We start from the raw sequence: 24735 nt of genomic DNA on the forward strand, positions 1-24735 counted from the left end.
ATTATAGTAGTTATATTCTTGTACATAGAGGCAGTATTATAGTAGTTATATTCTTGTACATAGGAGCAGTATTATAGTAGTTATATTCTTGTACATAGGAGCAGTATTATAGTAGTTATATTCTTGTACATAGGAGCAGTATTATAGTAGTTATATTCTTGTACATAGGGGGCAGTATTATAGTAGTTATATTCTTGTACATAGGGGCAGTATTATAGTAGTTATATTCTTGTACATAGGAGCAGTATTATAGTAGTTATATTCTTGTATATAGGGGGCAGTATTATAGTAGTTATATTCTTGTACATAGGAGCAGTATTATAGTAGTTATATTCTTGTACATAGGAGCAGTATTATAGTAGTTATATTCTTGTACATAGGGGGCAGTATTATAGTAGTTATATTCTTGTACATAGGGGCAGTATTATAGTAGTTTTAATCTTGTACCTAGGGGGCAGTATTATAGTAGTTATATTCTTGTACATAGGGGCAGTATTATAGTAGTTATATTCTTGTACATAGGGGGCAGTATTACAGTAGTTGTCTTTTCCATTCATCAATATGACATTTGCAGATATCCTATGGACGTTTCCCCATTTAGATGTATGGAATTCTGCAGCACACGTCTGTTTTCCACTGCATTGTTTGGTTGTAGAGGTCGGTGGCTTTTGACCCTTGGATGTCTGTAGCCATTTTACACTTTTATGGTTCTATGTGAGGACGGCTTTGCTCATTTAATCCATCACTTTTTTATTTTGGATCCACAGTCATGGGCAAAAGTGTTGGCACATTTGAAAATGTTCTAGAAATGCAAGTATTTCTGAGAAAATTATTACAATTCCACACTTTTTGTTATACACATATTATGTTCCTTTGTGAATTGGAACCGCACAAAAAAAAAAAACAATCTGAAAAAAAAAGCAAATTGGATATAATTTCACACAAAACACCCAAAGTTTGCGGTACACAATTGTTGTCCCCTCATCTTAATATTTTGCTGCGCCCTTTCCCCTGTGTAATAAATCCCTTCCATGAGTCGCCTCCTATACCCGGCCACAGCTTCTTCCTCCTCTCTCCTGGAATCTCAGACTCTTCTTTATAAACGTCTCCAGGTCTCTTATCTGAAGGCGTCTTCTCTCATCTTCTCTTTTCCCAACAGCAATTTTCAGATCTCTCCATAGGGGTTGATGGGATTTAAATCCGGACTCATTGCTGCCTCTTCCGGACTCTCCAGAGCTTTGTTTCCATCCATTTCTGGGGCTTCTTGAAGTGTTTTGGGTCATTGTTCTGCTGGAGACCCCTGACCTAGAACTATACTCAGCTTTTTGACACTGGGCTCTACGTTGCCACCCAGAATCCTTTGGTCATCTTCAGATTTCATGATGTCTTGTACACAGTCAGGACACCCAGTGCGAAAGGCAGCAAAACAACCCCAAACATCTCTGACCTCCACCATGTGTGACTGTAGGTACTGTGATTTTTACTTTGTAGCCTCATTCTGCTTTTGGTATACAGTAGAATGATTTGCTTTGCCAAAAAGCTCTATCTTGGTCTCATCTGTCCACAAGACGCTTTCCCAGAAGGATTTTGGTTACTCTCGTACATGTTGGCTTTTTTTTTTGTCTATGTCATCAGTGGGGTCCTCCTGGGTCTCCTCCATAACGTTTCATCTGCTTCGGATGTGAACGGATAATTTGCGCTGACACTGATGCCCCCTGAGCTGCAGGACGGGTTGAATTTCTCTGGACCTCAATTGGGGCTTATCCACCATCCGGAGTATACTACGTTACAATCTTTCAGCAATTTCTCTCTGCCATACACGTTCAGGGAGATTAGCTACAGCGCCGTGGGTTGTTAACTTCTTTTGTTGCGCACCGTGGACAAAGGAACATCAAGATCTCTAGCGATGAACTGGTAAACTTGATATGTTTCAACAATTTTGGCTGTCAAGTCCTCACACAGTTCTCTTCTCCTCTTTCTGTTCTCCATGCTTAGTGCAGTATGCAGCACACACAGACACACAATGCAAAGTTTGAGGCAACTTCTCCCCTTTTTATCTTGTTTCAGGTGTGATTTTCTTATTGCCCGCACCTGTTAGTTGCCACAGTTGAGTTTGATCGAACATCACATGCTAGAAACTAAGTTATTGGGTGGCAGCGATTATCCCTATATGATATAAATTCCATTTACTGCTGCAAATTATGAAACAAAATTTTAATCACTTTTTCAGAGATAAAGAACAGAAGGTTTAATAAAAAAAAAAAAGAGGAGAAATGTCTTATACGCGGTCTCTGGTCATGTGACTCTGCAGGCGTGAGCCGAGGAGTGCGGACTGCGGGGTGCAGAGACTCTAGGAGGCAGCGTCAGCCGTGTGTCCCCTCATCTTCCTCAGCTCCGCCGTCCTCCTCGTCTGATAGTCCTGCATACAGTTCCTGAAGTCCTGCACTTGGTCCTGGCAGCGCCTCCAGTCTTGGTGCTCCGCCATACACTCCTGGACCGCGTAGTGAAACGCCGTGCAGCCGGTCCGTGCGATCATTTGATCCACCGGGTCCTCGTCGTCCTCCTGCTGCTTACGACTGCGGTCATGAGGTTGAGACGTCGGGGCGGCCATATTTACTGCAAGATAACAGACGAATGGAAACATTAAAAGGGGTTGTCCACTTTTTTTGTCTGCAGATTTTATTTTATTTTTATACATCTTTTTGGGGCTAAAAAATATTTTTGCAAATGGATTTCCGTAAACATGTCGCACTGTTTGCTTTCTATAGCCTCTGTGCTATCTATTGCTGAAGGAGTTAACTGAGGATCCGTCAGTGAGCTCGTTCGGCCAATCAGAAAAGTTTGTAATATTTTTTTTTTCTCAGATCCTTTCATCTGATTTATGAAAGTTGATATTTTTTCAGCACTAGGAGCACCCAAATGTGGCAAAATGGTTAATGAAAAATTGTCACCAAAGCAGAGGGGTAAAAGAGGGCAACACATTTAGCAACTAGTTTTTTTACCCTCATTTCTTTGACTTTTTAAATAGAAATTGTAAAAAACAAACAAGTGATTTTAAATAAGTTTTTTCAAGGTTAGACGTTATTCTTTATCCATGGGGGTCTGATCGCTGGGACCCCAAAAAACCCGAGTGTGGTTGGAATAGTCGTGCATGTGATCGACCACTGATCCAGTCACATCCCTTAAGTTCTTTGGATTGGGGGGTCCCAGTGGTCAGACTCCACTTGTCTGGAAGGTGTCCCCCATCTATAATAATTTCCAAACTTCAGATAACCTCTTTAGACATGTTTTACACAATACTTACATGCCCATAGGTGGGCAGACATGAAAAAAAACCACTCAAATTCTGAGGTATTGGTAGGATAAACAGACTGCCGTATATACATCACATAGGAGACACAGACTGCTGTATATATATCACAAATTAGACTGTTGTATATACATCACATAGGAGACACTGCTTAAATTCATCACATAGAAGACACAAACTGCTGTATATACATCAGATGAGACAGTGTGCCTGCTGTATACACATCACAAAGGACACAGACTGCTGTATATACATTACATAGGAAACAGACTGCTGTGTATGCGTCACATAGGAGACGGAATGCTGTATGCACATCAGATGAGATACAGTGAAACTGCTGTATATACATCACAATGGACACAGACTACTGTATATACATCACAAAGGAGGAACAGTTTGCTGTATATATATCACATAGGAGACATTGAGGCTGGTAGATATACACTGACAAGCAGAAGGGTAACAATGTTTTACAGTTTTGCCTTTAAGGCTCCATATCTCACCGTCCTCTACAGCTCTGAGTGTGAGACGACCTTCATTTTATAGACAATCATCCTGGCTTCTCATACATAAATGTGACTTGCAGCTATTTAGCATATGGTTAGTTAATGCAGATTCTTCTCATGTTACTGCATTGTTACTGTTTTGCTCTTTCTTCCTGTATACTACAAATTACAACCTGTTCTCACATTCCCTAATAGCTCAGTTTGTTATTAGGTTGATTCCCAAGTGAAAGTCACTGGTTCAAATCGAGGAGCCGCCATGAAGAAGATTTTCCAAGAAAAGAGAAGCAGCAGCATCCAGCTCATCGATACCGGTCTCATGGCCAAGAAAATTGCCCAACTGCATCATGTGAGGCCATGACAGGAGGAAGAATAAGAAATGACGTCCGTCCATTCCAAAGCCAAGAGGTGACGTCCAGGGAAAATATCAGAGCCAACAAGTCGCTCATCACAAGGTCTATCAGTTCTGGTGACACCCGGCAGTGGAGGTGGCTCGTATGCCTGGGCAATAAGACCCAGGAGGCTTCTAAAGCCGCGGACGGAGAGACTTGGGCACTTTAGCTTAGCCCGATAACGTAGCCTTCATTGGGGGACACAACATGGGTCAATACACTGTCACTAATAATAAAGCTGAACCATAACCCTTTAAAATAATGGAATGTGCGGGGGGGGGTCCCTTAACCCCTTCACGACCGCGGGCAGTAAAATTACGTCCTATTTTAACGTGACTTAACGACCAGGGACGTAATTTTACTGCCTAAACTTCATTTGATTGCCGTGGCCATAGCAACGGCTTTCAAATGATGTCCCCTGCTGTTTCTTACAGCAGGGGACCTTTGCTTGACCCCAGGGGGGGTGGCATCGCCACCCCCTATCGACGATCGATGTGATTGGCTGTTCAAATCTGAACCGCCAACCACATCGATCGCACTAATTTCGGCAAAAATAATGCCCGAATTAGTGCGATCCTGTGAGATCCAGCTATGAGATGCCGCAGCTGCTGCAGCATATCATAGGTGGACCTCAAACATGCCGCCCCCAGCCCCTGCAGCACTGATTGGAGCGATCGTGCTATGACGCGCAATCGCTCCAATCAGTGTGCAGTGGGGCGGTCTGATCTGCCGGTGGCCGCCCTCCCCAGGCCTGTACTGCTCTGGGGACCCTCCCCCAACATGGCTGCAGCGTGGAGTGGCTGGTACTTTTGGTACCACGCCACCGCTGCTGCCGCCGCAGACGCCGCCTCTGCTGTCACCCGCGCCAGCTCCAAAGGTAAGTATTGCGCTCCGGCGATGGCCCCTGCGCGCTCCCGTGAAGGCCCCTGCGCGCTCCCGTGAAGGCCCCTGCCCGTGCCCCCCCAGATCTGCCCCCCTACGCCCCGATCTGCCCCCCTACGCCCCGATCTGCCCCCCGGCATCCCGATCTGCTCCCCACGCGATCTGCCTGCCTCCTCTGTCATCTCTATTCTGCTTCCAAGGTTCCTTCCTTCTGCCTTTGCTTCTCCGCCCCCTCTGCTCTCCCTCTAACCCCCCCCATCTGCCCCCCCCTCTCCCCATCCCCCCCCTGCCCCCCCCCCCCCCCGACGTCCTCTTACCTGCCTTCACGGGTCGTCCGAGGTCTTCACTGGCCCGATCACATCTGCCTCCATCGCTGGGTCCTTCTGCTGATCTGTCCAACGTCCTGCCTGCTGCTGGTGTAAAGCTGTCTATCTCACTGCCTTCTTGTTCCTCTGCAACTCTTCTGGTCAGTGATCCTCCTGCTAGTCCTCTTGGTACTGTGAGTATAACTTTTTTTTTTTTTTTTTTCTTGTATCCTGTCCATTTTTACACTTCATCTGTCCGTGCGTCCCGCCAAGCGCTGATCAGGGATGCAGATAACGGATCTGCATCCGTGGTCAGTTTTTGGCATGACTTTTTTCCGTATTCGCGACGCTTTTTGTATCGCGTCCGTCCGTGCGTCCCGCCGAGCGCTGATCAGGGATGCAGATAACGGATCGGCATCCCTGCTCAATTTTTGGCGTGACTTTTTTCCGTATTCGCGACGCTTTTTGTATCGCGTCCGACCGTGCGTCCCGCCGAGCGCTGATCAGGGATGCAGATAACGGATCGGCATCCCTGCTCAATTTTTGGCGTGACTTTTTTCCGTATTCGCGACGCTTTTTGTATCGCATCCGTCCGTGCGTCCCGCCGAGCGCTGATCAGGGATGCAGATAACGGATCGGCATCCCTGCTCAATTTTTGGCGTGACTTTTTTCCGTATTCGCGACAATTTTTGTATGGCATCCGTCTGTGCGTCCCGCCGAGCGCTGATCAGGGATGCACATAACGTATCTGCATCCATGGTCAATTTTTGGCGTGACTTTTTTTTTACGTATCCCAGACGCTTTTTTTATCGCATCCGACCGTGCGTCCTGCAGCGGCCGATCAGTGCACTGCGTCTGTGCGTTTGAAAAGTCAAATGGCGCTCCTTCTCTTCTGAGCCCCTCCATGCGCCCAAACAATTACTTTCCACCACATATGAGGTATCTGCGTACTCAGGAGAAAATGCACAATACGTTTTATGGTGCATTTTTTCCTGATAGCCTTGTGAAAAAAAAGCTACCTAGTTGAAGCAACCGTTTTGTGGTAAAAAAAAATGTTTTCTTTTCACGGCTCAACGCTATAAACTTCTGTGAAGCCCCCAGGTGTTCAAAGTGCTCACCAAACATCTAGAAAAATTATTTGAGGGCTCTAGTTTCCAAAATGGTGTCACTTGTGGGGGAGCTCCACTGTTTAGGCACCATAGGGGGTCTCCAAACGTGACATGGCGTCCGCTAATGATTCCAACCAATTTTGCTGTCAAATGGCGCTCCTTCTCTTCTGAGCCCCGCCATGCGCCCAAACAATTACTTTCCACCACATATGATGTATCTGCGTACTCAGGAGAAAATGCACAATACATTTTATGGTGCATTTTTTCCTGTTACCCTTGTGAAAAAAAAGCTACCTAATTGAAGCAACCGTTTTGTGGTAAAACATTTTTTTTTCTTTTCACAGCTCAACGCTATAAACTTCTGTGAAGCCCCCAGGTGTTCAAAGTGCTCACCAAACATCTAGAAAAATTATTTGAGGGCTCTAGTTTCCAAAATGGGGTCACTTGTGGGGGAGCTCCATTGTTTAGGCACCTCAGGGGGTCTTCAAACCTGACATGGCGTCCGCTAATGAGTGCAGCTAATTTTGCATTTAAATGGCGCTCCTTCCCTTCCGAGCACTGCCGTGTGTCCAAACATTTGATTTCCACCACATATGAGGTATCTGCGTACTCAGGAGAAAATGGACAATACATTTTATGTTGCATTTTTTCCCAATACCCTTGTGAAAAAAAAAGCTACCTAGTTGAAGCAACAGTTTTGTGGTAAAAAAAAAAAAGTTTCTTTTCACGGCTCAACGTTATAAACTTCTGTGAAGCCCCCAGGTGTTCAAAGTGCTCATCAAACATCTAGAAAAAATATTTGAGGGCTCTAGTTTCCAAAATGGGGTCACTTGTGGGGGAGCTCCATTGTTTAGGCACCTCAGGGGGTCTTCAAACCCGACATGGCGTCCGCTAATTAGTGCAGCTAATTTTGCGTTCAAAAATTCAAATGGCGCTCCTTGCATTCCAAGCACTGCCGTGTGTCCAAACATTTGATTTCCACCACATATGAGGTATCTGCGTACTCAGGAGAAAATGGACAATACATTTTATGTTGCATTTTTTCCCGATACCCTTGTGAAAAAAAAAGCTACCTAGTTGAAGCAACAGTTTTGTGGTAAAAACATTTTTTTTTCTTTTCACGGCTCAACGTTATAAACTTCTGTGAAGCCCCCAGGTGTTCAAAGTGCTCATCAAACATCTAGAAAAAATATTTGAGGGCTCTAGTTTCCAAAATGGGGTCACTTGTGGGGGAGCTCCATTGTTTAGGCACCTCAGGGGGTCTTCAAACCCGACATGGCGTCCGCTAATGAGTGCAGCTAATTTTGCATTCAAAAATTCAAATGGCGCTCCTTCCCTTCCGAGCTCCGCTGTGCACCCAAACAATTGATTTTTACCACATATGGGGTATCAGCGTACTCAGGAGAAAATGCACAATAAATTGTAGGGTGCACTTTCTCTTTTCTCCCTTGTGAAAATGAAAATTTTATGGCTAAAGTAACATTTTTGTGTTAAAAAGTAAAATTTTCATTTTTTCCTTCCACATTGCTTTGGTTCCTGTGAAGCACCTAAAGGGTTAATAAACTTTTTGGATGTGGTTTTGAGCAGAGTGAGGGGTGCAGTTTTTAGAATGGGGTCACTTTTGGGTATTTTCAGTCACCTCGGTCTCTCAAAGTCACCTCAAATGTGATGTGGTCCCTAAAAAAAATTATTTTCTAAATTTTGTTGGAAAAATGAGAAATTGCTGATGAACTTTGACCCCTTCTAACTTCCTAACGAAAAAAAAATTTGTTTCGAAAATTGCGCTGATGTAAAGTTGACAAGTGGGAAATGTTATTTAGTAACTATTTTGTGTGACATATTTCTCAGATTTATGGGCATAAATTTTCAAAGTTTGAAAATTGCGAAATTTTCAAAATTTTCGCCAAATTTCCTAAATTTTCACAAATAAACGCAAAAAATATCGGCCTAAATTTACCACTGACATGAAGTACAATATGTCACGAAAAAACAATCTCAGAATCGCCAGGATCCGTTGAAGCGTCCCAGAGTTATAACCTGTCAAAGTGACACTGGTCAGAATTGCAAAAAATGGCCCGGTCATTAGGGTGTTTTAGTGGCCGGGGGTGAAGGGGTTAATGAAGGCTATGAGAAAGATTTTGTGGTGAGGAACAAAAATCTTTATTTCTCGATCACTTTATTGGGGGACACAAGAACCATGGGTCGTCCTGAAGCTGTCCCTGGAGAGGGAACACCAATACTAGTACTGCAGAATAATAGCACTCGGTCAGGTTACTACCGGAGCAGCTGCCGCTTGTACAACCCTTGTGCTAAGACTGTGAAGGTAGCCTGGGCTATAGGTAATAAGATGATCTGTGTGTGTAAATAATCAAAGTATAGATGTCATTGCATAATTATCTGTGTGTCTATATGACAATCGCCTAGACGCCATAATATGATTCTAAGATGTGCGTACAGGAATGTGGTAACTAAATCATCAAGCCAGAATGAACAAACAGCTATTTAGAATATACAAGGAGAATCTGTAATCAGTTAGTTCTCACCATGTGAGATGTGGGATGTGAGATGTGGGAGGTTGCCTCCTCGTTCTTGCTCACCAATGTGTTAACAACAAAGTATTTTCAGTAGCTGGTTTAAGCTGATATTAGGAAGCAAGAAACAGGCTGACGACGTACTGTATGAATATTGCTGGATATGTCTGACCAATCAGGGACAATGTTGAACTGAATAACTGTGTGTATTTTACTATATATGAATCAGAAGACCATTGAGCTTCTCCCGAATAGAGACACGTCTCTGTGTGGTTATTGCTCCTCATACATACATCTGCGCAGATTTGATTTGGACTCCGTCTCTGTGACCCTGAAAAAAACCCAATTTGCAGGTTTTCCCTAAATTCCCAACCATGACAAGACATAGATCCCTAAATACAAAAGGTAAGAGCTCCACATTGATGTAGATTATTATTATTTATTATTATAGCGCCATTTATTCCATGGCGCTTTACAAGTGAGAGAGGGTATATGTACAACAATCATTAACAGTACAAGACAGACTGGTACAGGAGGAGAGAGGACCCTGCCTGCGAGGGCTCACAGTCTACAGGAGGAGAGAGGACCCTGCCCGCGAGGGCTCACAGTCTACAGGAGGAGAGAGGACCCTGCCCGCGAGGGCTCACAGTCTACAGGAGGAGAGAGGACCCTGCCCGCGAGGGCTCACAGTCTACAGGAGGAGAGAGGACCCTGCCCGCGAGGGCTCACATCTACAGGAGGAGAGAGGACCCTGCCCGCGAGAGCTCACAGTCTACAGGAGTAGAGAGGACCCTGCCCGCGAGGGCTCACAGTCTACAGGAGGAGAGAGGACCCTGCCCGCGAGGGCTCACAGTCTACAGGAGTAGAGAGGACCCTGCCCGCGAGGGCTCACAGTCTACAGGAGGAGAGAGGACCCTGCCCGCGAGGGCTCACAGTCTACAGGAGGAGAGAGGACCCTGCCCGCGAGGGCTCACAGTCTACAGGAGGAGAGAGGACCCTGCCCGCGAGGGCTCACATCTACAGGAGGAGAGAGGACCCTGCCCGCGAGGGCTCACAGTCTACAGGAGGAGAGAGGACCCTGCCCGCGAGGGCTCACATCTACAGGAGGAGAGAGGACCCTGCCCGCGAGGGCTCACATCTACAGGAGGAGAGAGGACCCTGCCCGCGAGGGCTCACATCTACAGGAGGAGAGAGGACCCTGCCCGCGAGGGCTCACAGTCTACAGGGCATAGAAGACTAAGTACCGGCCCTATGGAACTGAAGAACGGAAGCCTGGGCAATAAGACCCAGGAGGCTTCTAAGCCATTGGGGGGAGCCGTGCCCAGGTGAGGGCACCCTAGCTTAGCCCAATCTTCCAAATTGGTGGATCAAAACCAGAGAACAATGGTAGCTATAGAAGTGGTCTGACATCTGCCAGAACATACCGTGATGACCCTCACAGCAACCGAAGGTCCAAATGAAGCTATGAGAGACAGGGAAAGCTGCACAGCTCTGACTATGCCAAATTGTGTGAGAGCCCCCCCCCCCCCAAGAGATGAGAGGCGAAGTGCCTAAAGGAAGGAGAGTAATGACCTTAGTAAGGTGAAAGATGGAAAAAACGCTAAGGAAAAAGGAGGGAGCCGACTGCCAGAGTGCTCTGTCCAGATGGAGAGAGACCGGTGGAAGCCGACACTCGGAGCCTCACCTGATGGAAGAGATCTCTAGAGAGGAACAAATACGCCTGCTAGAAACCCAAAATGGAGAAATACTAAAGAGTGCCCAAGACCAGAATGCGGTCCACCAAATACAGGGAGCTAATGGTGGCCCCAGGTTCGTCTAGACCAGGGGTCTCAAACTCAGCTGGGTGTTTGGGCCGCACAGAGGAAAAAAAATAATTTGGGGGGCCGCATTCTTTGCAGGACAAAGTGACATTTTTATTGGTACCATATATATATATTTTTTATTTTATTTTTTACACACCTTGGGATCACAGATTTTCAACATTTTCACTTGTTCATTATAGCAAACGTGCACATTCTTTGTTTAAACATAAACCTTTTTTTTTTACATTTTATCCCTTTCTTGTAACTAATAGTCTTACAATTAGCACTATATAGAAATTTTGACCAACATCTTTTAGTAATGTTCCCCATCTTGTTGTAACGTGCCCATCCTTGTCCCCTTGGTGTATTGTGCCCCATCCTACAGTAATGTTCCCCATCCTTGTCCCCATTTTGCAGTAATGTGTTCATCCTTGTCCCTATCCTATAGTAATGTGCCCATCCTTGTCCCCTTGGTGTATTGTGCCCCATCCCACAGTAATGTTCCCCATCCTTGTCCCCATTTTGCAGTAATGTGTTCATCCTTGTCCCTATCCTATAGTAATGTCCCCCATCTTATAGTAATGTTCCCCATCCTTGTCCCCTTGTAGCAATGTCCCCATCCTATAGTACTGTCCCCATTCTATAGTAATGTGCCCATCCTTTAGTAATGTGCCAACCTTGTCCCCACCCTATAGTAATGTCCCCAGCATTATCCCTATTCTATAGTAATGTTTCCCATCCTTGTCCCCTTGTAGTAATGTCCCTATCCTACAGTAATGTGCCCACCTTGTCCCCATCCTGTAGTAATGTCCCCATCCTATAGTCATGTGCCCATCCTTGTCCCTATCCTTTAGTACTGTGCCCATCCTAGTCCCAATCCTATAATAATGTGCCCATCCTAGTCCCTATCCTAATGTCCCCATACTATAGTAATAATGTCCCCATCCAATAGTATTGTGCCCATCCTTGTAATGTCCCCATCCTTTAGTAATGTCCCCATCCTATAGTAATGTCCCCATCCTATAGTAATGTCCCCATCCTATAGTAATGTCCCCATCCTATAGTAATGTGCCCATCCAATAGTAATGTGCCCATCCAATAGTAATGTGCCCATCCAATAGTAATGTGCCCATCCAATAGTAATGTGCCCATCCAATAGTAATGTGCCCATCCAATAGTAATGTGCCCATCCAATAGTAATGTGCCCATCCAATAGTAATGTGCCCATCCAATAGTAATGTGCCCATCCAATAGTAATGTGCCCATCCAATAGTAATGTGCCCATCCAATAGTAATGTGCCCATCCTTGTAGTGTCCCCATCCTATAGTAATGTGCCCATCCTTGTAGTGTCCCCATCCTATAGTAATGTCCCCAGCCTTATCCCCATCCCATAGTAATGTGCGCACTTTGTCCCCATCCTGTAGTATTGTCCCCATCCTATAGTATTGTCCCCATCCTAAAGTATTGTCCCCATCCTATAGTATTGTCCCCATCCTATAGTATTGTCCCCATCCTATAGTATTGTCCCCATCCTATAGTATTGTCCCCATCCTATAGTATTGTCCCCATCCTATAGTAGTGTCCCCATCCTATAGTAGTGTCCCCATCCTTGTAATGGCCCAATCCTATAGTCATGTCCCCAGCCTTCTCCCCATCCCATAGTAATGTGCGCACTTTGTCCCCATCCTGTAGTAATGGGTCAGCGGCTCCCCTCACCTTCCACAGAGTCACAGACGCCGGAGTGAAGCTGAGGGGGCGGTCTCCGGCCACAGTGATTGGACAGATCGGTCACAAGGCCGGTCTCTCCAATCAGAGCTGGGGGCGGGTGAAACACAGGTCACCCAGCTCCAGCCAATGGCCAGTGCTACAGCTGCCCTGATCAGGGCTGGATTTCAATGTTTCAGCGATTTTCAATGGCTGAAACATTAGTTGCTGTGATTGGCTGACGAACGCCGTTCAGCCAATCACAGCCTCCGTAGGTCCGGGGAGGAGACCCCCCCCCCCTCCTGAGGTCCCCTCCTCCCCGAATCTAAAGGTACTGTCACACATAACGAGATCGCTAGCGAGATCGCAGCTGAGTCACGGTTTCTGTGACGCAGTAGCGATCCCGTTAGCGATCTCGTTATGTGTGACATCTACCAGTGATCTGGCCCCTGCTGTGAGGTCGCCGGTCATTGCAGAATGGCCCCTGCTGTGAGGTCGCCGGTCGTTGCAGAATGGCCCCTGCTGTGAGGTCGCCGGTCATTGCAGAATGGCCCCTGCTGTGAGGTCGCCGGTCATTGCAGAATGGCCCCTGCTGTGAGGTCGCCGGTCGTTGCCGAATGGTCCAGGTCATTTTCTTCAAAGGTGACATCCTGCTGGGCAGGACACATCGCTGTGTGTGACTCTGTGTGACAGGGTCACAGTGACTGCTGAGATCGTTATACAGGTCGCTACTGCCACCTGTATTGTTCTGCATCACTGGTAAGATCTGACTGTGTGACATCTCACCAGCGACCTCCCAGCGACTTACCTGCGATCCCTATCAGGTCGCATCGTTTTCAGGATCGCAGGTAAGTCGTTGTGTGTGACTGGGCCTTTAGGTATTTGCAGCGATCGCAGCCTCCGGGGCTGCGATGTCACCATGACGTACTGGGTATGTCAAGGGTCCTTAAGTACCAGGGAGCCATAATGTACCCAGTACATCATAGGTCGCTAAGGGGTTAACGTCCAACACACACACACACACACACACACACAATTCTTCTCACCTGTCCTGCGCCCCCTCCGCTGCCTCATCTCTGCTTCGTGCGGCCCCCAGGCCCGTGCCCCCGGTCACTATCGCGGCAGCGTCACTGTCAGTGATTTATGTGAGATGATTGTATTGCCGGCGCGAGACCGCAGCCCCAGCAACACATTCATCTGACATAAATCGCAGACAGTGGCTGCGGCCCCTGCACTTGCCGCGATAGTGACCAGGGGCACGGGCCTGTGGGCCGCACGAACCACCCTGAGGGGCCGCATGCAGCCCGCGGGCTTGAGACCCCTGGTCTAGACCTATGGCCTACAAGATAGCCTGGACTTTGGGAAACAACCTTGGTCAAGACAGCCAAGCAAAAATAAAAAAGGAGGATATCGCCAAAGGAGCACTATGAATAGGGGGCTTTCTAAATGTAATAACAGACATTGAACATCTTCAGTCCAGAGAATCCTGTCCTGAAGGACCAAGAGTCCCCTGAAATGTAGAACAGTCCAAACCTCGGCACTGACCCGTCACCGACCGGGGGAAACTATAGCAGCAGAAGTAGGCTTCTTGTGTTACGTAAAATCTCCAAACGCCTGGGGGGGTCCAAGCAACACAACAGAAGTTGCCCATTGGAATGACTTACATTAACCCTCGCAAGGGACGGTCCAGGCCAGGAGGTCAAAAGATGGAAGTACATAGGCGAAAAAGACAAGGGTGATGGAGATCACCCTGGGGACTGAGAAATCGTAAGGGATGAACCAATGTACCAAACCAGTCACATCAGTGAGGCTTAAAGTGCACCAATCACCAGGATTTTCCTATATAACCTAAAGCCAGTGCTATACTGTCACTAGCAGGCTGATTCTATACATACAGTGCTATACTGGCGCTATCAGGCTGATTCTATACATACAGTGCTATACTGTCACTATCAGGCTAAGTCTATACATGCAGTGCTATACTGGCACTATCAGGCTGATTCTATACATACAGTGCTATACTGTCACTATCAGGCTAAGTCTATACATGCAGTGCTATACTGGCACTATCAGGCTGATTCTATACATACAGTGCTATACTGGCGCTATCAGGCTGATTCTATACATGCAGTGCTATACTGTCACTAGCAGGCTGATTCTATACATACAGTGCTATACTGGCGCTATCAGGCTGATTCTATACATACAGTGCTATACTGTCACTATCAGGCTGAGTCTATACATGCAGTGCTATACTGGCACTATCAGGCTGATTCTATACATACAGTGCTATACTGGCGCTATCAGGCTGATTCTATACATACAGTGCTATACTGGCACTATCAGGCTGATTCTATACATACAGTGCTATACTGGCGCTATCAGGCTGATTCTATACATACAGTGCTATACTGTCACTATCAGGCTGAGTCTATACATGCAGTGCTATACTGGCGCTATCAGGCTGATTCTATACATACAGTGCTATACTGTCACTATCAGGCTGAGTCTATACATACAGTGCTATACTGTCACTATCAGGCTGATTCTATACATACAGTGCTATACTGGCGCTATCAGGCTGATTCTATACATACAGTGCTATACTGGCACTATCAGGCTGATTCTATACATACAGTGCTATACTGGCACTATCAGGCTGAGTCTATACATACAGTGCTATACTGGCACTATCAGGCTGATTCTATACATACAGTGCTATACTGGCGCTATCAGGCTGATTCTATACATACAGTGCTATATTGGCGCTATCACGCTGATTCTATACATACAGTGCTATACTGTCACTATCAGGCTGAGTCTATACATACAGTGCTATACTGTCACTAGCAGGCTGATTCTATACATACAGTGCTATACTGTCACTCTCAGGCTGATTCTATACATACAGTGCTATACTGGCACTATCAGGCTGATTCTATACATACAGTGCTATACTGGCACTATCAGGCTGATTCTATACATACAGTGCTATACTGTCACTATCAGGCTGATTCTATACATACAGTGCTATACTGGCGCTATCAGGCTGATTCTATACATACAGTGCTATACTGGCGCTATCAGGCTGATTCTATACATACAGTGCTATACTGGCACTATCAGGCTGAGTCTATACATACAGTGCTATACTGGCACTATCAGGCTGATTCTATACATACAGTGCTATAATGGCACTATCAGGCTGAGTCTATACATACAGTGCTATACTGGCATTATCAGGCTGATTCTATACATACAGTGCTATACTGGCGCTATCAGGCTGATTCTATACATACAGTGCTATACTAGCGCTATCAGGCTGAGTCTATACATACAGTGCTATACGGTCACTATCAGGCTGATTCTATACATACAGTGCTATACTGGCACTATCAGGCTGATTCTATACATACAGTGCTATACTGGCACTATCAGGCTGATTCTATACATACAGTGCTATACTGGCACTATCAGGCTGATTCTATACATACAGTGCTATACTGGCACTATCAGGCTGATTCTATACATACAGTGCTATACTGGCACTATCAGGTTGATTCTATACATACAGTGCTATACTGGCACTATCAGGCTTATTCTATACATACAGTGCTATACTGGCACTATCAGGCTGAGTCTATACATACAGTGCTATACTGTTACTATCAGGCTGATTCTATACATACAGTGCTATACTGGCACTATCAGGCTGATTCTATACATACAGTGCTATACTGGCACTATCAGGTTGATTCTATACATACAGTGCTATACTGGCGCTATCAGGCTGATTCTATACATGCAGTGCTATACTGGCACTATCAGACTGATTCTATACATACAGTGCTATACTGGCACTATCAGGCTGATTCTATACATACAGTGCTATACTGGCACTATCAGGCTGATTCTATACATACAGTGCTATACTGGCGCTATCAGGCTGATTCTATACATACAGTGCTATACTGGCACTATCAGGCTCATCCTATAAATACAGTGCTATACTGGCACTATCAGGCTGATTCTATACATACAGTGCTATACTGGCACTATCAGGCTGATTCTATACATACAGTGCTATACTGGTGTGAAGCCCCGCAGGTGTTGTGTCGGTGTCGGTGCGTTACCTTCAGGGACTCCACGTTGCTGGATCTCCGTCACTGGTAGGAAATCTTCTGTTTTGATCGTGACGCCACTCTCAGTATTGCGGCCAGTAGGGACCGCCACTGCAGGTTGAGGGTCGCCTGGGGCTGATGGTGTGTGCAGTTAGATGTAGTAGCCTCCTGAGAGTGAGGCAAGCCCCAGGGCCCTGTGTAGGTTTGTAGTACCACAAGTCGCAGAATGACCACACAGGCAGGATGTCTTTCAGGGTTTTTACTCACTTCAGGTGGCAGGGTGAGTAACCCGGGCGTAGCTGAGATGAACCAGGTAGGAACCAGGCATCCTTCAGGCTGACTTTATGAGGGTGACTACTGACTCGCCTTCCTTAGCCCTTGGTGGTTTGGGGTGACCCCGACTTTTAGTCCCTATGGGGGTCGCCCAGGGAAGATGCTGCAGCCTCTCTCCCCTTCGTTCGCCGTATGCTTGTTCCCCGGACCAGGCCACTCCAGCCTCTTGCCTCCTATGACCTATGGGCCCTCACTGCGGTTACGTGGCTGCGGCTTTTGTGGTGATGTGGTGTGGGCTTTGAGAGCCCCACACCGGCAGGTTTAGCAGAAGAAAGCTGGATCTATCTTCGCTTCGGGATCTGCCGCCCGGTTGGGCCTGGTGCTCTCTAGCAGTCTCCTTACTTCCCACTCCGTGCACTCTCTAGCTGAAGCTGGCTTTCAGGCAGCACTCCTAGTTGACCGTTCTCCCCCGTCTGTAGCCACTGCGCGGGCGCTGTTAGACAGCAACAGCCCCACAGGTCTGCTCCTCACTGAGCCCTATGGAGTTCTGCTCTAACTGACTCACTGCTCCTCCTCTCCTGTTCTTGCCTACGCCACCTAGCAACCAGACTCTCTTACCACACCCCTTGAGAGGAGATGGAGGCTCTACCCCCTCCACTATTCCAGTGAAGGTGAAGGCTTGCCCCCTCCTGGGATCCCCAGGGGTCCTCTCATGGGTACATGTGTGAGACCTGATCACTATGCGCCTGTGCTCCACACCCCTGTCAGCCTTCTGGATTACCTGTATTGTACTGTCCCCAGCATGGGTGCAGTACTCAGTGGTGCCTGACCAGGTCAGGGGCGCCACATTCCCCCTTAGTTATCACCAGCACGTCCTCGGGCTGCAAGACAACATTTTAAAATGCATAAAACATTAAAAACATGTAAAACATTTTTAAAACCACCAGGTATCAGACATCACCACCCTCCACCCACAAGTCCGTTAACCCACCCAAAACCCTCTCAGGAGGCAGGTCACCGGTCCTGTTGGTAACCAGGTCTGGGCCATCTACTTCCCCAGACCTTTCCTCCAATCTTCCTCTCCCGTTGGCCGCGACTTCAGCCACTTCTGGCAGGATGTAGAGGCGGCTTTCATGGGCTGGTGGTTTCAGGGTATACCTGGCCTGGTGGATCCGCGCCGTCAGCCTCTTCTGGCAGGATGCAGAGGCGGCCTCCACAGTTGGTGCTGACCAGGTACCCTCTTTGTGGTGGTGAGCCAAGGCCCCATAAACAGGCGTGCTCTCTGGTTGCAGGCGAGCCAAGGCCCTTTTCTACGGACGGGCCCCCCTGGTTGCAGACGAGCCAAGCCCCTAAACAGGCTGGCCCTGGTGGTGGTGCCACTGGTGTAACTATTTACACTGCGAGAGTTTGTGGCTATAGCAAGTTCATAGCCTTAAAGTTTATTTCTCACAATAGTTTTTGTGGGCGCATTTCTTAAACGTTGCAAACAAAACTTTTCAAACTTTAACTGGTCAAAACTTCTTTCTTTCCTTTACTTTACTCCTCTTTTTCACTAGGGCGTGGGCATGTAGGGCACCGGCACCCGTGACTTTCTTGCTCTCCGTCGTCGTCCGTGGTTGTTTCATCTGTAGGATCTTTGTCTGTGGTTGTTTCATCTGTAGGTTCTTTATCTTTCCTTTCTTGGTCTTCATCTGTTTCTTTTTCTGCATCCGTTTCTGTATCTCTGTCTTTTCTTTCTTGTCTTTCTTGTCTTTCTTGTCTTTCTTGTCTTTCTTGTCTTTCTTGTCTTTCTTGTCTTTCTTGTCTTTCTTGTCTTTCTTGTCTGGGACATGGTGCTACGTCTAAGGCATAGTAGCCCCTTTCTCCTTGATGCAAGGTGAACTGTACTAAGTCCCCAATTTTCAAATTTCTGCCTGAATGTCCTCTGGGCAGGTGGGCTTGAACATCTCTCCGATTTACAAATATGCCCTCTTTTATTCCTTTCACTACAATGAAGCCGTATCCGCTTTTCAAGTTGAAGTCCTCTACTATTCCTCTGTAAAGGGGTCCTCTAGCCTGGGCTTGGGACCTTCTTAGGCACCTTTTCTCCTCCAGGTCTCTGGCTGTGACCTCCCTCTGCTCTGGAGACTGTGGTGTTGGAGGACGCTTTGTTCTGCTGCGCCGTGTCTTGCGGGCTGGGTTCATGCCTGCAGGCTCCCAGGTGAGGTCTTTGGGCTGATCTTCGTCTGCTGACGGTGTCAAGTCTTCCTCCTCCCAGCGGGAATAGGGCAGCATCTCCGGCTCTGGGTAGGGGTCTGCTGCGGTTGGCGTCGGAGTCAGCCCTTCTGCTTCCTGGCCTCCTCTCCCCCTTAGTTCTTCACTGCACTCTGGTTGTGGCAGTGCTGGGGATGGGCTCTCTTCAGCTGGTCTGGGCGGTGGACTCTCTGGCGCGGCTGCAGGGGTTGCCGGAATCTCCTTGGGGGTATACGGAGGGAGCAAATACCGATCCACCATCTCTTGTGGAAACTGGGCCTCTAGGTCAGCCTTCAGCTTCCAGTATTCGGGGTCCTCTCCTATCAGGGTCTTCCTAGCAGGGACCTCTCTGGACTGGGGAGCGGTGTCTGCTCTGGCCTTGCAGGCCGGGGAAAATGATGAGGTAGTCTTCTCTTCTTGGCGGGCCGCGCCTGGCATGGCGGCGGCCTGGTCTTGGCGGGCCGCGCCTGGTATGGCGGCGGCCTGGTCTTGGCGGGCCGCGCCCTGTATGGCGGCGGCCTGAATTGGCGTTTCTGTCGCGGCCGGTTCCTGGCGGGCCGGACTGGACACTGCAGCCGCGGTCTCACTTGGCGTCGCAGCCTCGATGGGGTCCGTGCAGGCTGAGTCGGGCGTCGCTGCAGTGATCGGAGCTTGGCGGGCCGCACCCGGCGGGGCTGCGGCCTGGTTCAGCATATCACTTGCGGCGCGGACGAGCGTCGCTGCTGCGTTGGGGTCTTGGCGGACCGGGTTCAGCAGGGTGGCAGCCTGGGTCAGCGTCACACCTGCAGCACGGATGAGCACTGCCGTGGTGGTCGGAGCCCGGCGGGACAGGCGAGGCATCGCTGCAGCGGCCTGGGCTTGGCGGGCCGCACCTAGCGTGGCTGCGGCCTGGTTCGGTGGCGCCGCGCCGGGCGCCTCTTCCGGGACCGCGGGCGTGGCAGCAGGGATCGGGGCACTTGTGCTGGCCGGGGCATCACTCGACTCACCCATCTGTGGCAGCATCGGGGTCTGCGTCGTCGCCGCTCGGTCTGGCATGCGTCGCGCGGCTCCCTCCTCGTAGGTCCGCACCGCCGCAGCCATCTCCAGGAGCTCCGTGCGTTCTTCCCTAAGCTGTCGCACAATCCCGGCCTCCAGCCGGTCGCAGAAGATGGCAAGCTCCCGGCACCACCAGGCAGCAGTGCCTGGTTCTGGGTATCCGCGTCTGGACTCCATTTTCTCTAGCAAGCTGCTGGCTTCTTCTCTGCTCCGCCGTCTCTGGACGCTTCCGCTTTCTTCATCAGCGAGGTCAGAACTCTGCAGGGGATCTCTGGGTAGCCACACCTCTTCGTGGGCGGTAACTTCTCCCAGCGCGGGCTGCTGTTGTTTTTCAGCGCGCTTTTCATGGTGGCAATATGGCGGCGCTTCCAATTTTTCAAGCGGACCGCCCAGGCACATGGTCACCTGTCTGAACAGGTCTAGTCCTTATCCTGTTCGTGACGCCAGATGTGAAGCCCCGCAGGTGTTGTGTCGGTGTCGGTGCGTTACCTTCAGGGACTCCACGTTGCTGGATCTCCGTCACTGGTAGGAAATCTTCTGTTTTGATCGTGACGCCACTCTCAGTATTGCGGCCAGTAGGGACCGCCACTGCAGGTTAGGGGACGCCTGGGGCTGATGATATGTGCAGTTAGATGTAGGAGCCTCCTGAGAGTGAGGCAAGCCCCAGGGCCCTGTGTAGGTTTGTAGTACCACAAGTCGCAGAATGACCACACAGGCAGGATGTCTTTCAGGGTTTTTACTCACTTCAGGTGGCAGGGTGAGTAACCCGGGCGTAGCTGAGATGAACCAGGTAGGAACCAGGCATCCTTCAGGCTGACTTTATGAGGGTGACTACTGACTCGCCTTCCTTAGCCCTTGGTGGTTTGGGGTGACCCCGACTTTTAGTCCCTATGGGGGTCGCCCAGGGAAGATGCTGCAGCCTCTCTCCCCTTCGTTCGCCGTATGCTTGTTCCCCGGACCAGGCCACTCCAGCCTCTTGCCTCCTATGACCTATGGGCCCTCACTGCGGTTACGTGGCTGCGGCTTTTGTGGTGTTGTGGTGTGGGCTTTGAGAGCCCCACACCGGCAGGTTTAGCAGAAGAAAGCTGGATCTATCTTCGCTTCGGGATCTGCCGCCCGGTTGGGCCTGGTGCTCTCTAGCAGTCTCCTTACTTCCCACTCCGTGCACTCTCTAGCTGAAGCTGGCTTTCAGGTAGCACTCCTAGTTGACCGTTCTCCCCCGTCTGTAGCCACTGCGCGGGCGCTGTTAGACAGCATCAACCCCACAGGTCTGCTCCTCACTGAGCCCTATGGAGTTCTGCTCTAACTGACTCACTGCCCCTCCTCTCCTGTTCTTGCCTACGCCACCTAGCAACCAGACTCTCTTACCACACCCCTTGAGAGGAGATGGAGGCTCTACCCCCTCCACTATTCCAGTGAAGGTGAAGGCTTGCCCCCTCCTGGGATCCCCAGGGGTCCTCTCATGGGTACATGTGTGAGACCTGATCACTATGCGCCTGTGCTCCACACCCCAGTCAGCCTTCTGGATTACCTGTATTGTACTGTCCCCAGCATGGGTGCAGTACTCAGTGGTGCCTGACCAGGTCAGGGGCGCCACATTGGCACTATCAGGCTGATTCTATACATACAGTGCTATACTGGCACTATCAGGTTGATTCTATACATACAGTGCTATACTGGCGCTATCAGGCTGATTCTATACATACAGTGCTATACTGGCGCTATCAGGCTGATTCTATACATACAGTACTATACTGGCGCTATCAGGCTGATTCTATACATACAGTGCTATACTGGCACTATCAGGCTGATTCTATACATACAGTGCTATACTGGCGCTAACAGGCTGATTCTATACATACAGTTCTATACTGTCACTATCAGGCTGATTCTATACATACAGTGCTATACTGGCGCTATCAGGCTGATTCTATACATACAGTACTATACTGGCGCTATCAGGCTGATTCTATACATACAGTGCTATACTGTCACTATCAGGCTGATTCTATACATACAGTGCTATACTGGCACTATCAGGCTGATTCTATACATACAGTCCTATACTGGCGCTATCAGGCTGATTCTATACATACAGTGCTATACTGGCACTATCAGGCTGATTCTATACATACAGTGCTATACTGGCGCTATCAGGCTGATTCTATACATACAGTGCTATACTGGCACTATCAGGCTGATTCTATACATACAGTGCTATACTGGCACTATCAGGCTGATTCTATACATACAGTGCTATACTGGCACTATCAGGCTGATTCTATACATACAGTGCTATACTGGCACTATCAGGCTGATTCTATACATACAGTGCTATACTGGCGCTATCAGGCTGATTCTATACATACAGTGCTATACTGGCACTATCAGGCTGATTCTATACATACAGTGCTATACTGTCACTATCAGGCTGATTCTATACATACAGTGCTATACTGGCACTATCAGGCTGATTCTATACATACAGTGCTATACTGGCGCTATCAGGCTGATTCTATACATACAGTGCTATACTGGCACTATCAGGCTGATTCTATACATACAGTGCTATACTGGCACTATCAGGCTGATTCTATACATACAGTGCTATACTGGCACTATCAGGCTGATTCTAGACATACAGTGCTATACTGGCGCTATCAGGCTGATTCTATACATACAGTGCTATACTGGCGCTATCAGGCTGATTCTATACATACAGTGCTATACTGGCACTATCAGGTTGATTCTATACATACAGTGCTATACTGGCGCTATCAGGCTGATTCTATACATGCAGTGCTATACTGGCACTATCAGACTGATTCTATACATACAGTGCTATACTGGCACTATCAGGCTGATTCTATACATACAGTGCTATACTGGCACTATCAGGCTGATTCTATACATACAGTGCTATACTGGCACTATCAGGCTAAGTCTATACATACAGTGCTATACTGGCGCTGTCAGGCTGATTCTATACATACAGTGCTATACTGGCACTATCAGGCTGATTCTATACATACAGTGCTATACTGGCACTATCAGGCTGATTCTATACATACAGTGCTATACTGGCATTATCAGGCTGATTCTATACATACAGTGCTATACTGGCGCTATCAGGCTGATTCTATACATACAGTGCTATACTGGCACTATCAGGCTGAGTCTATACATACAGTGCTATACTGGCGCTATCAGGCTGATTCTATACATACAGTGCTATACTGGCACTATCAGGCTGATTCTATACATACAGTGCTATACTGGCACTATCAGGCTGATTCTATACATACAGTGCTATACTGGCGCTATCAGGCTGATTCTATACATACAGTGCTGTACTGGCACTATCAGGCTGATTCTATACATACAGTGCTATACTGGCACTATCAGGCTGATTCTATACATACAGTGCTATACTGGCACTATCAGGCTGATTCTCTACATACCTGTAGTGGTCAGTTCAGATGTTTAGATTTTGAAATCCAAGAAAGTAAAGTAAAGTTTATAAAATCGGCAGCTGCTTTAGTGGCAACAGCTGAGGATCAGATAATATCTGGGGGGGGGGGGTATTCATAATTATCCCCTTTTATTTATGCTAATTCTATTATAAAATCGATTTTACTTTGTGACTAAAAGGGCCTGTGCTGATGTCGTACCCATGTGACCAGAAGGGGCGGGGCCTCAGACAACATAGCTGATACCAGGAAGCAATATTTTTCTGTTGGCTGAGACCCCACCCCTTCTGATCACATGGGTATGCACAGGTCCTTCTAGTCACAAAGTAAATCGATTCTATAATAGAATTAGCATAAATAACAAGGGGAGGGGATAACTATGAATACCCACCCCAGCTGTCAGCTGCTGTCACTCATAAAGCTGCTGATTTTACAAACTTTACTTGCTTGTGTTTCAAATCCTAAACATCCGAGCTGATGTAAGACACAGACTAATGTGAGACTGATGTAAGCAGGAGTGAGACACAGACCTCTGTCTGCCTCCTAATGACACTAAACGGCAACGCTGGGTGTCAGCCGCACCAATGCAGCCTATTGAGGAGGAACCGTGTTTTTTTTATCTTGTATTCTTAGTGTCAGCCTCCAGGTGGCAGCATATACACCCATGGTTCATGTGTCCTCCAATGAGGTGACTGAGAAATGTGCTAATTTTTGCAGGTAGAAATGAGGATGTGTCTAACTTTCTAAAGTAATAAAATATATCACAGATTCAATACACAGCATTCTGGGACTTGTAGTTCCAGAAGACTTATAATAAAGACACAGTGCATATATCCTCTCACCTGGCCCAGTCTCGCCATTCACTGCTGTCCCTGCGTCCTCTCTGCAACAGAACAGTTTAAATCTCCCTTTCCATTATTGTCCTCGCTCCCACTGTATCCACCAACGGACGCCGCCATCTTCCCGTAGTCCAATTTGTTATTCAGTTAAGCGCAGCATTAGATGCTCTAAAGAAGCGACACTATATGCCCCTGAGCAGCGTCCTCTAGCGGAGAAAGCTCTCTA

The 24735-nt window shown here is 47.9% G+C and overlaps 1 protein-coding gene across 1 annotated transcript; it reads right to left on the minus strand.

The window, feature by feature from the left end:
* Positions 1-668: 668 nt before the first annotated feature.
* COA4 (cytochrome c oxidase assembly factor 4 homolog) lies at positions 669-24633 on the minus strand. The gene is made up of 2 exons (XM_075334744.1): positions 24513-24633; positions 669-2616 (listed from the first exon to the last, which is right to left on the minus strand). Exon 2 carries the CDS (start codon positions 2609-2611, stop codon positions 2351-2353), a length of 261 nt encoding a protein of 86 aa, XP_075190859.1. The 5' UTR covers positions 2612-2616; positions 24513-24633; the 3' UTR covers positions 669-2350.
* Positions 24634-24735: the final 102 nt, after the last annotated feature.

Source organism: Anomaloglossus baeobatrachus, chromosome 2 (genome assembly GCF_048569485.1).
Source record: "Anomaloglossus baeobatrachus isolate aAnoBae1 chromosome 2, aAnoBae1.hap1, whole genome shotgun sequence".
NCBI lineage: Eukaryota > Metazoa > Chordata > Amphibia > Anura > Aromobatidae > Anomaloglossus > Anomaloglossus baeobatrachus.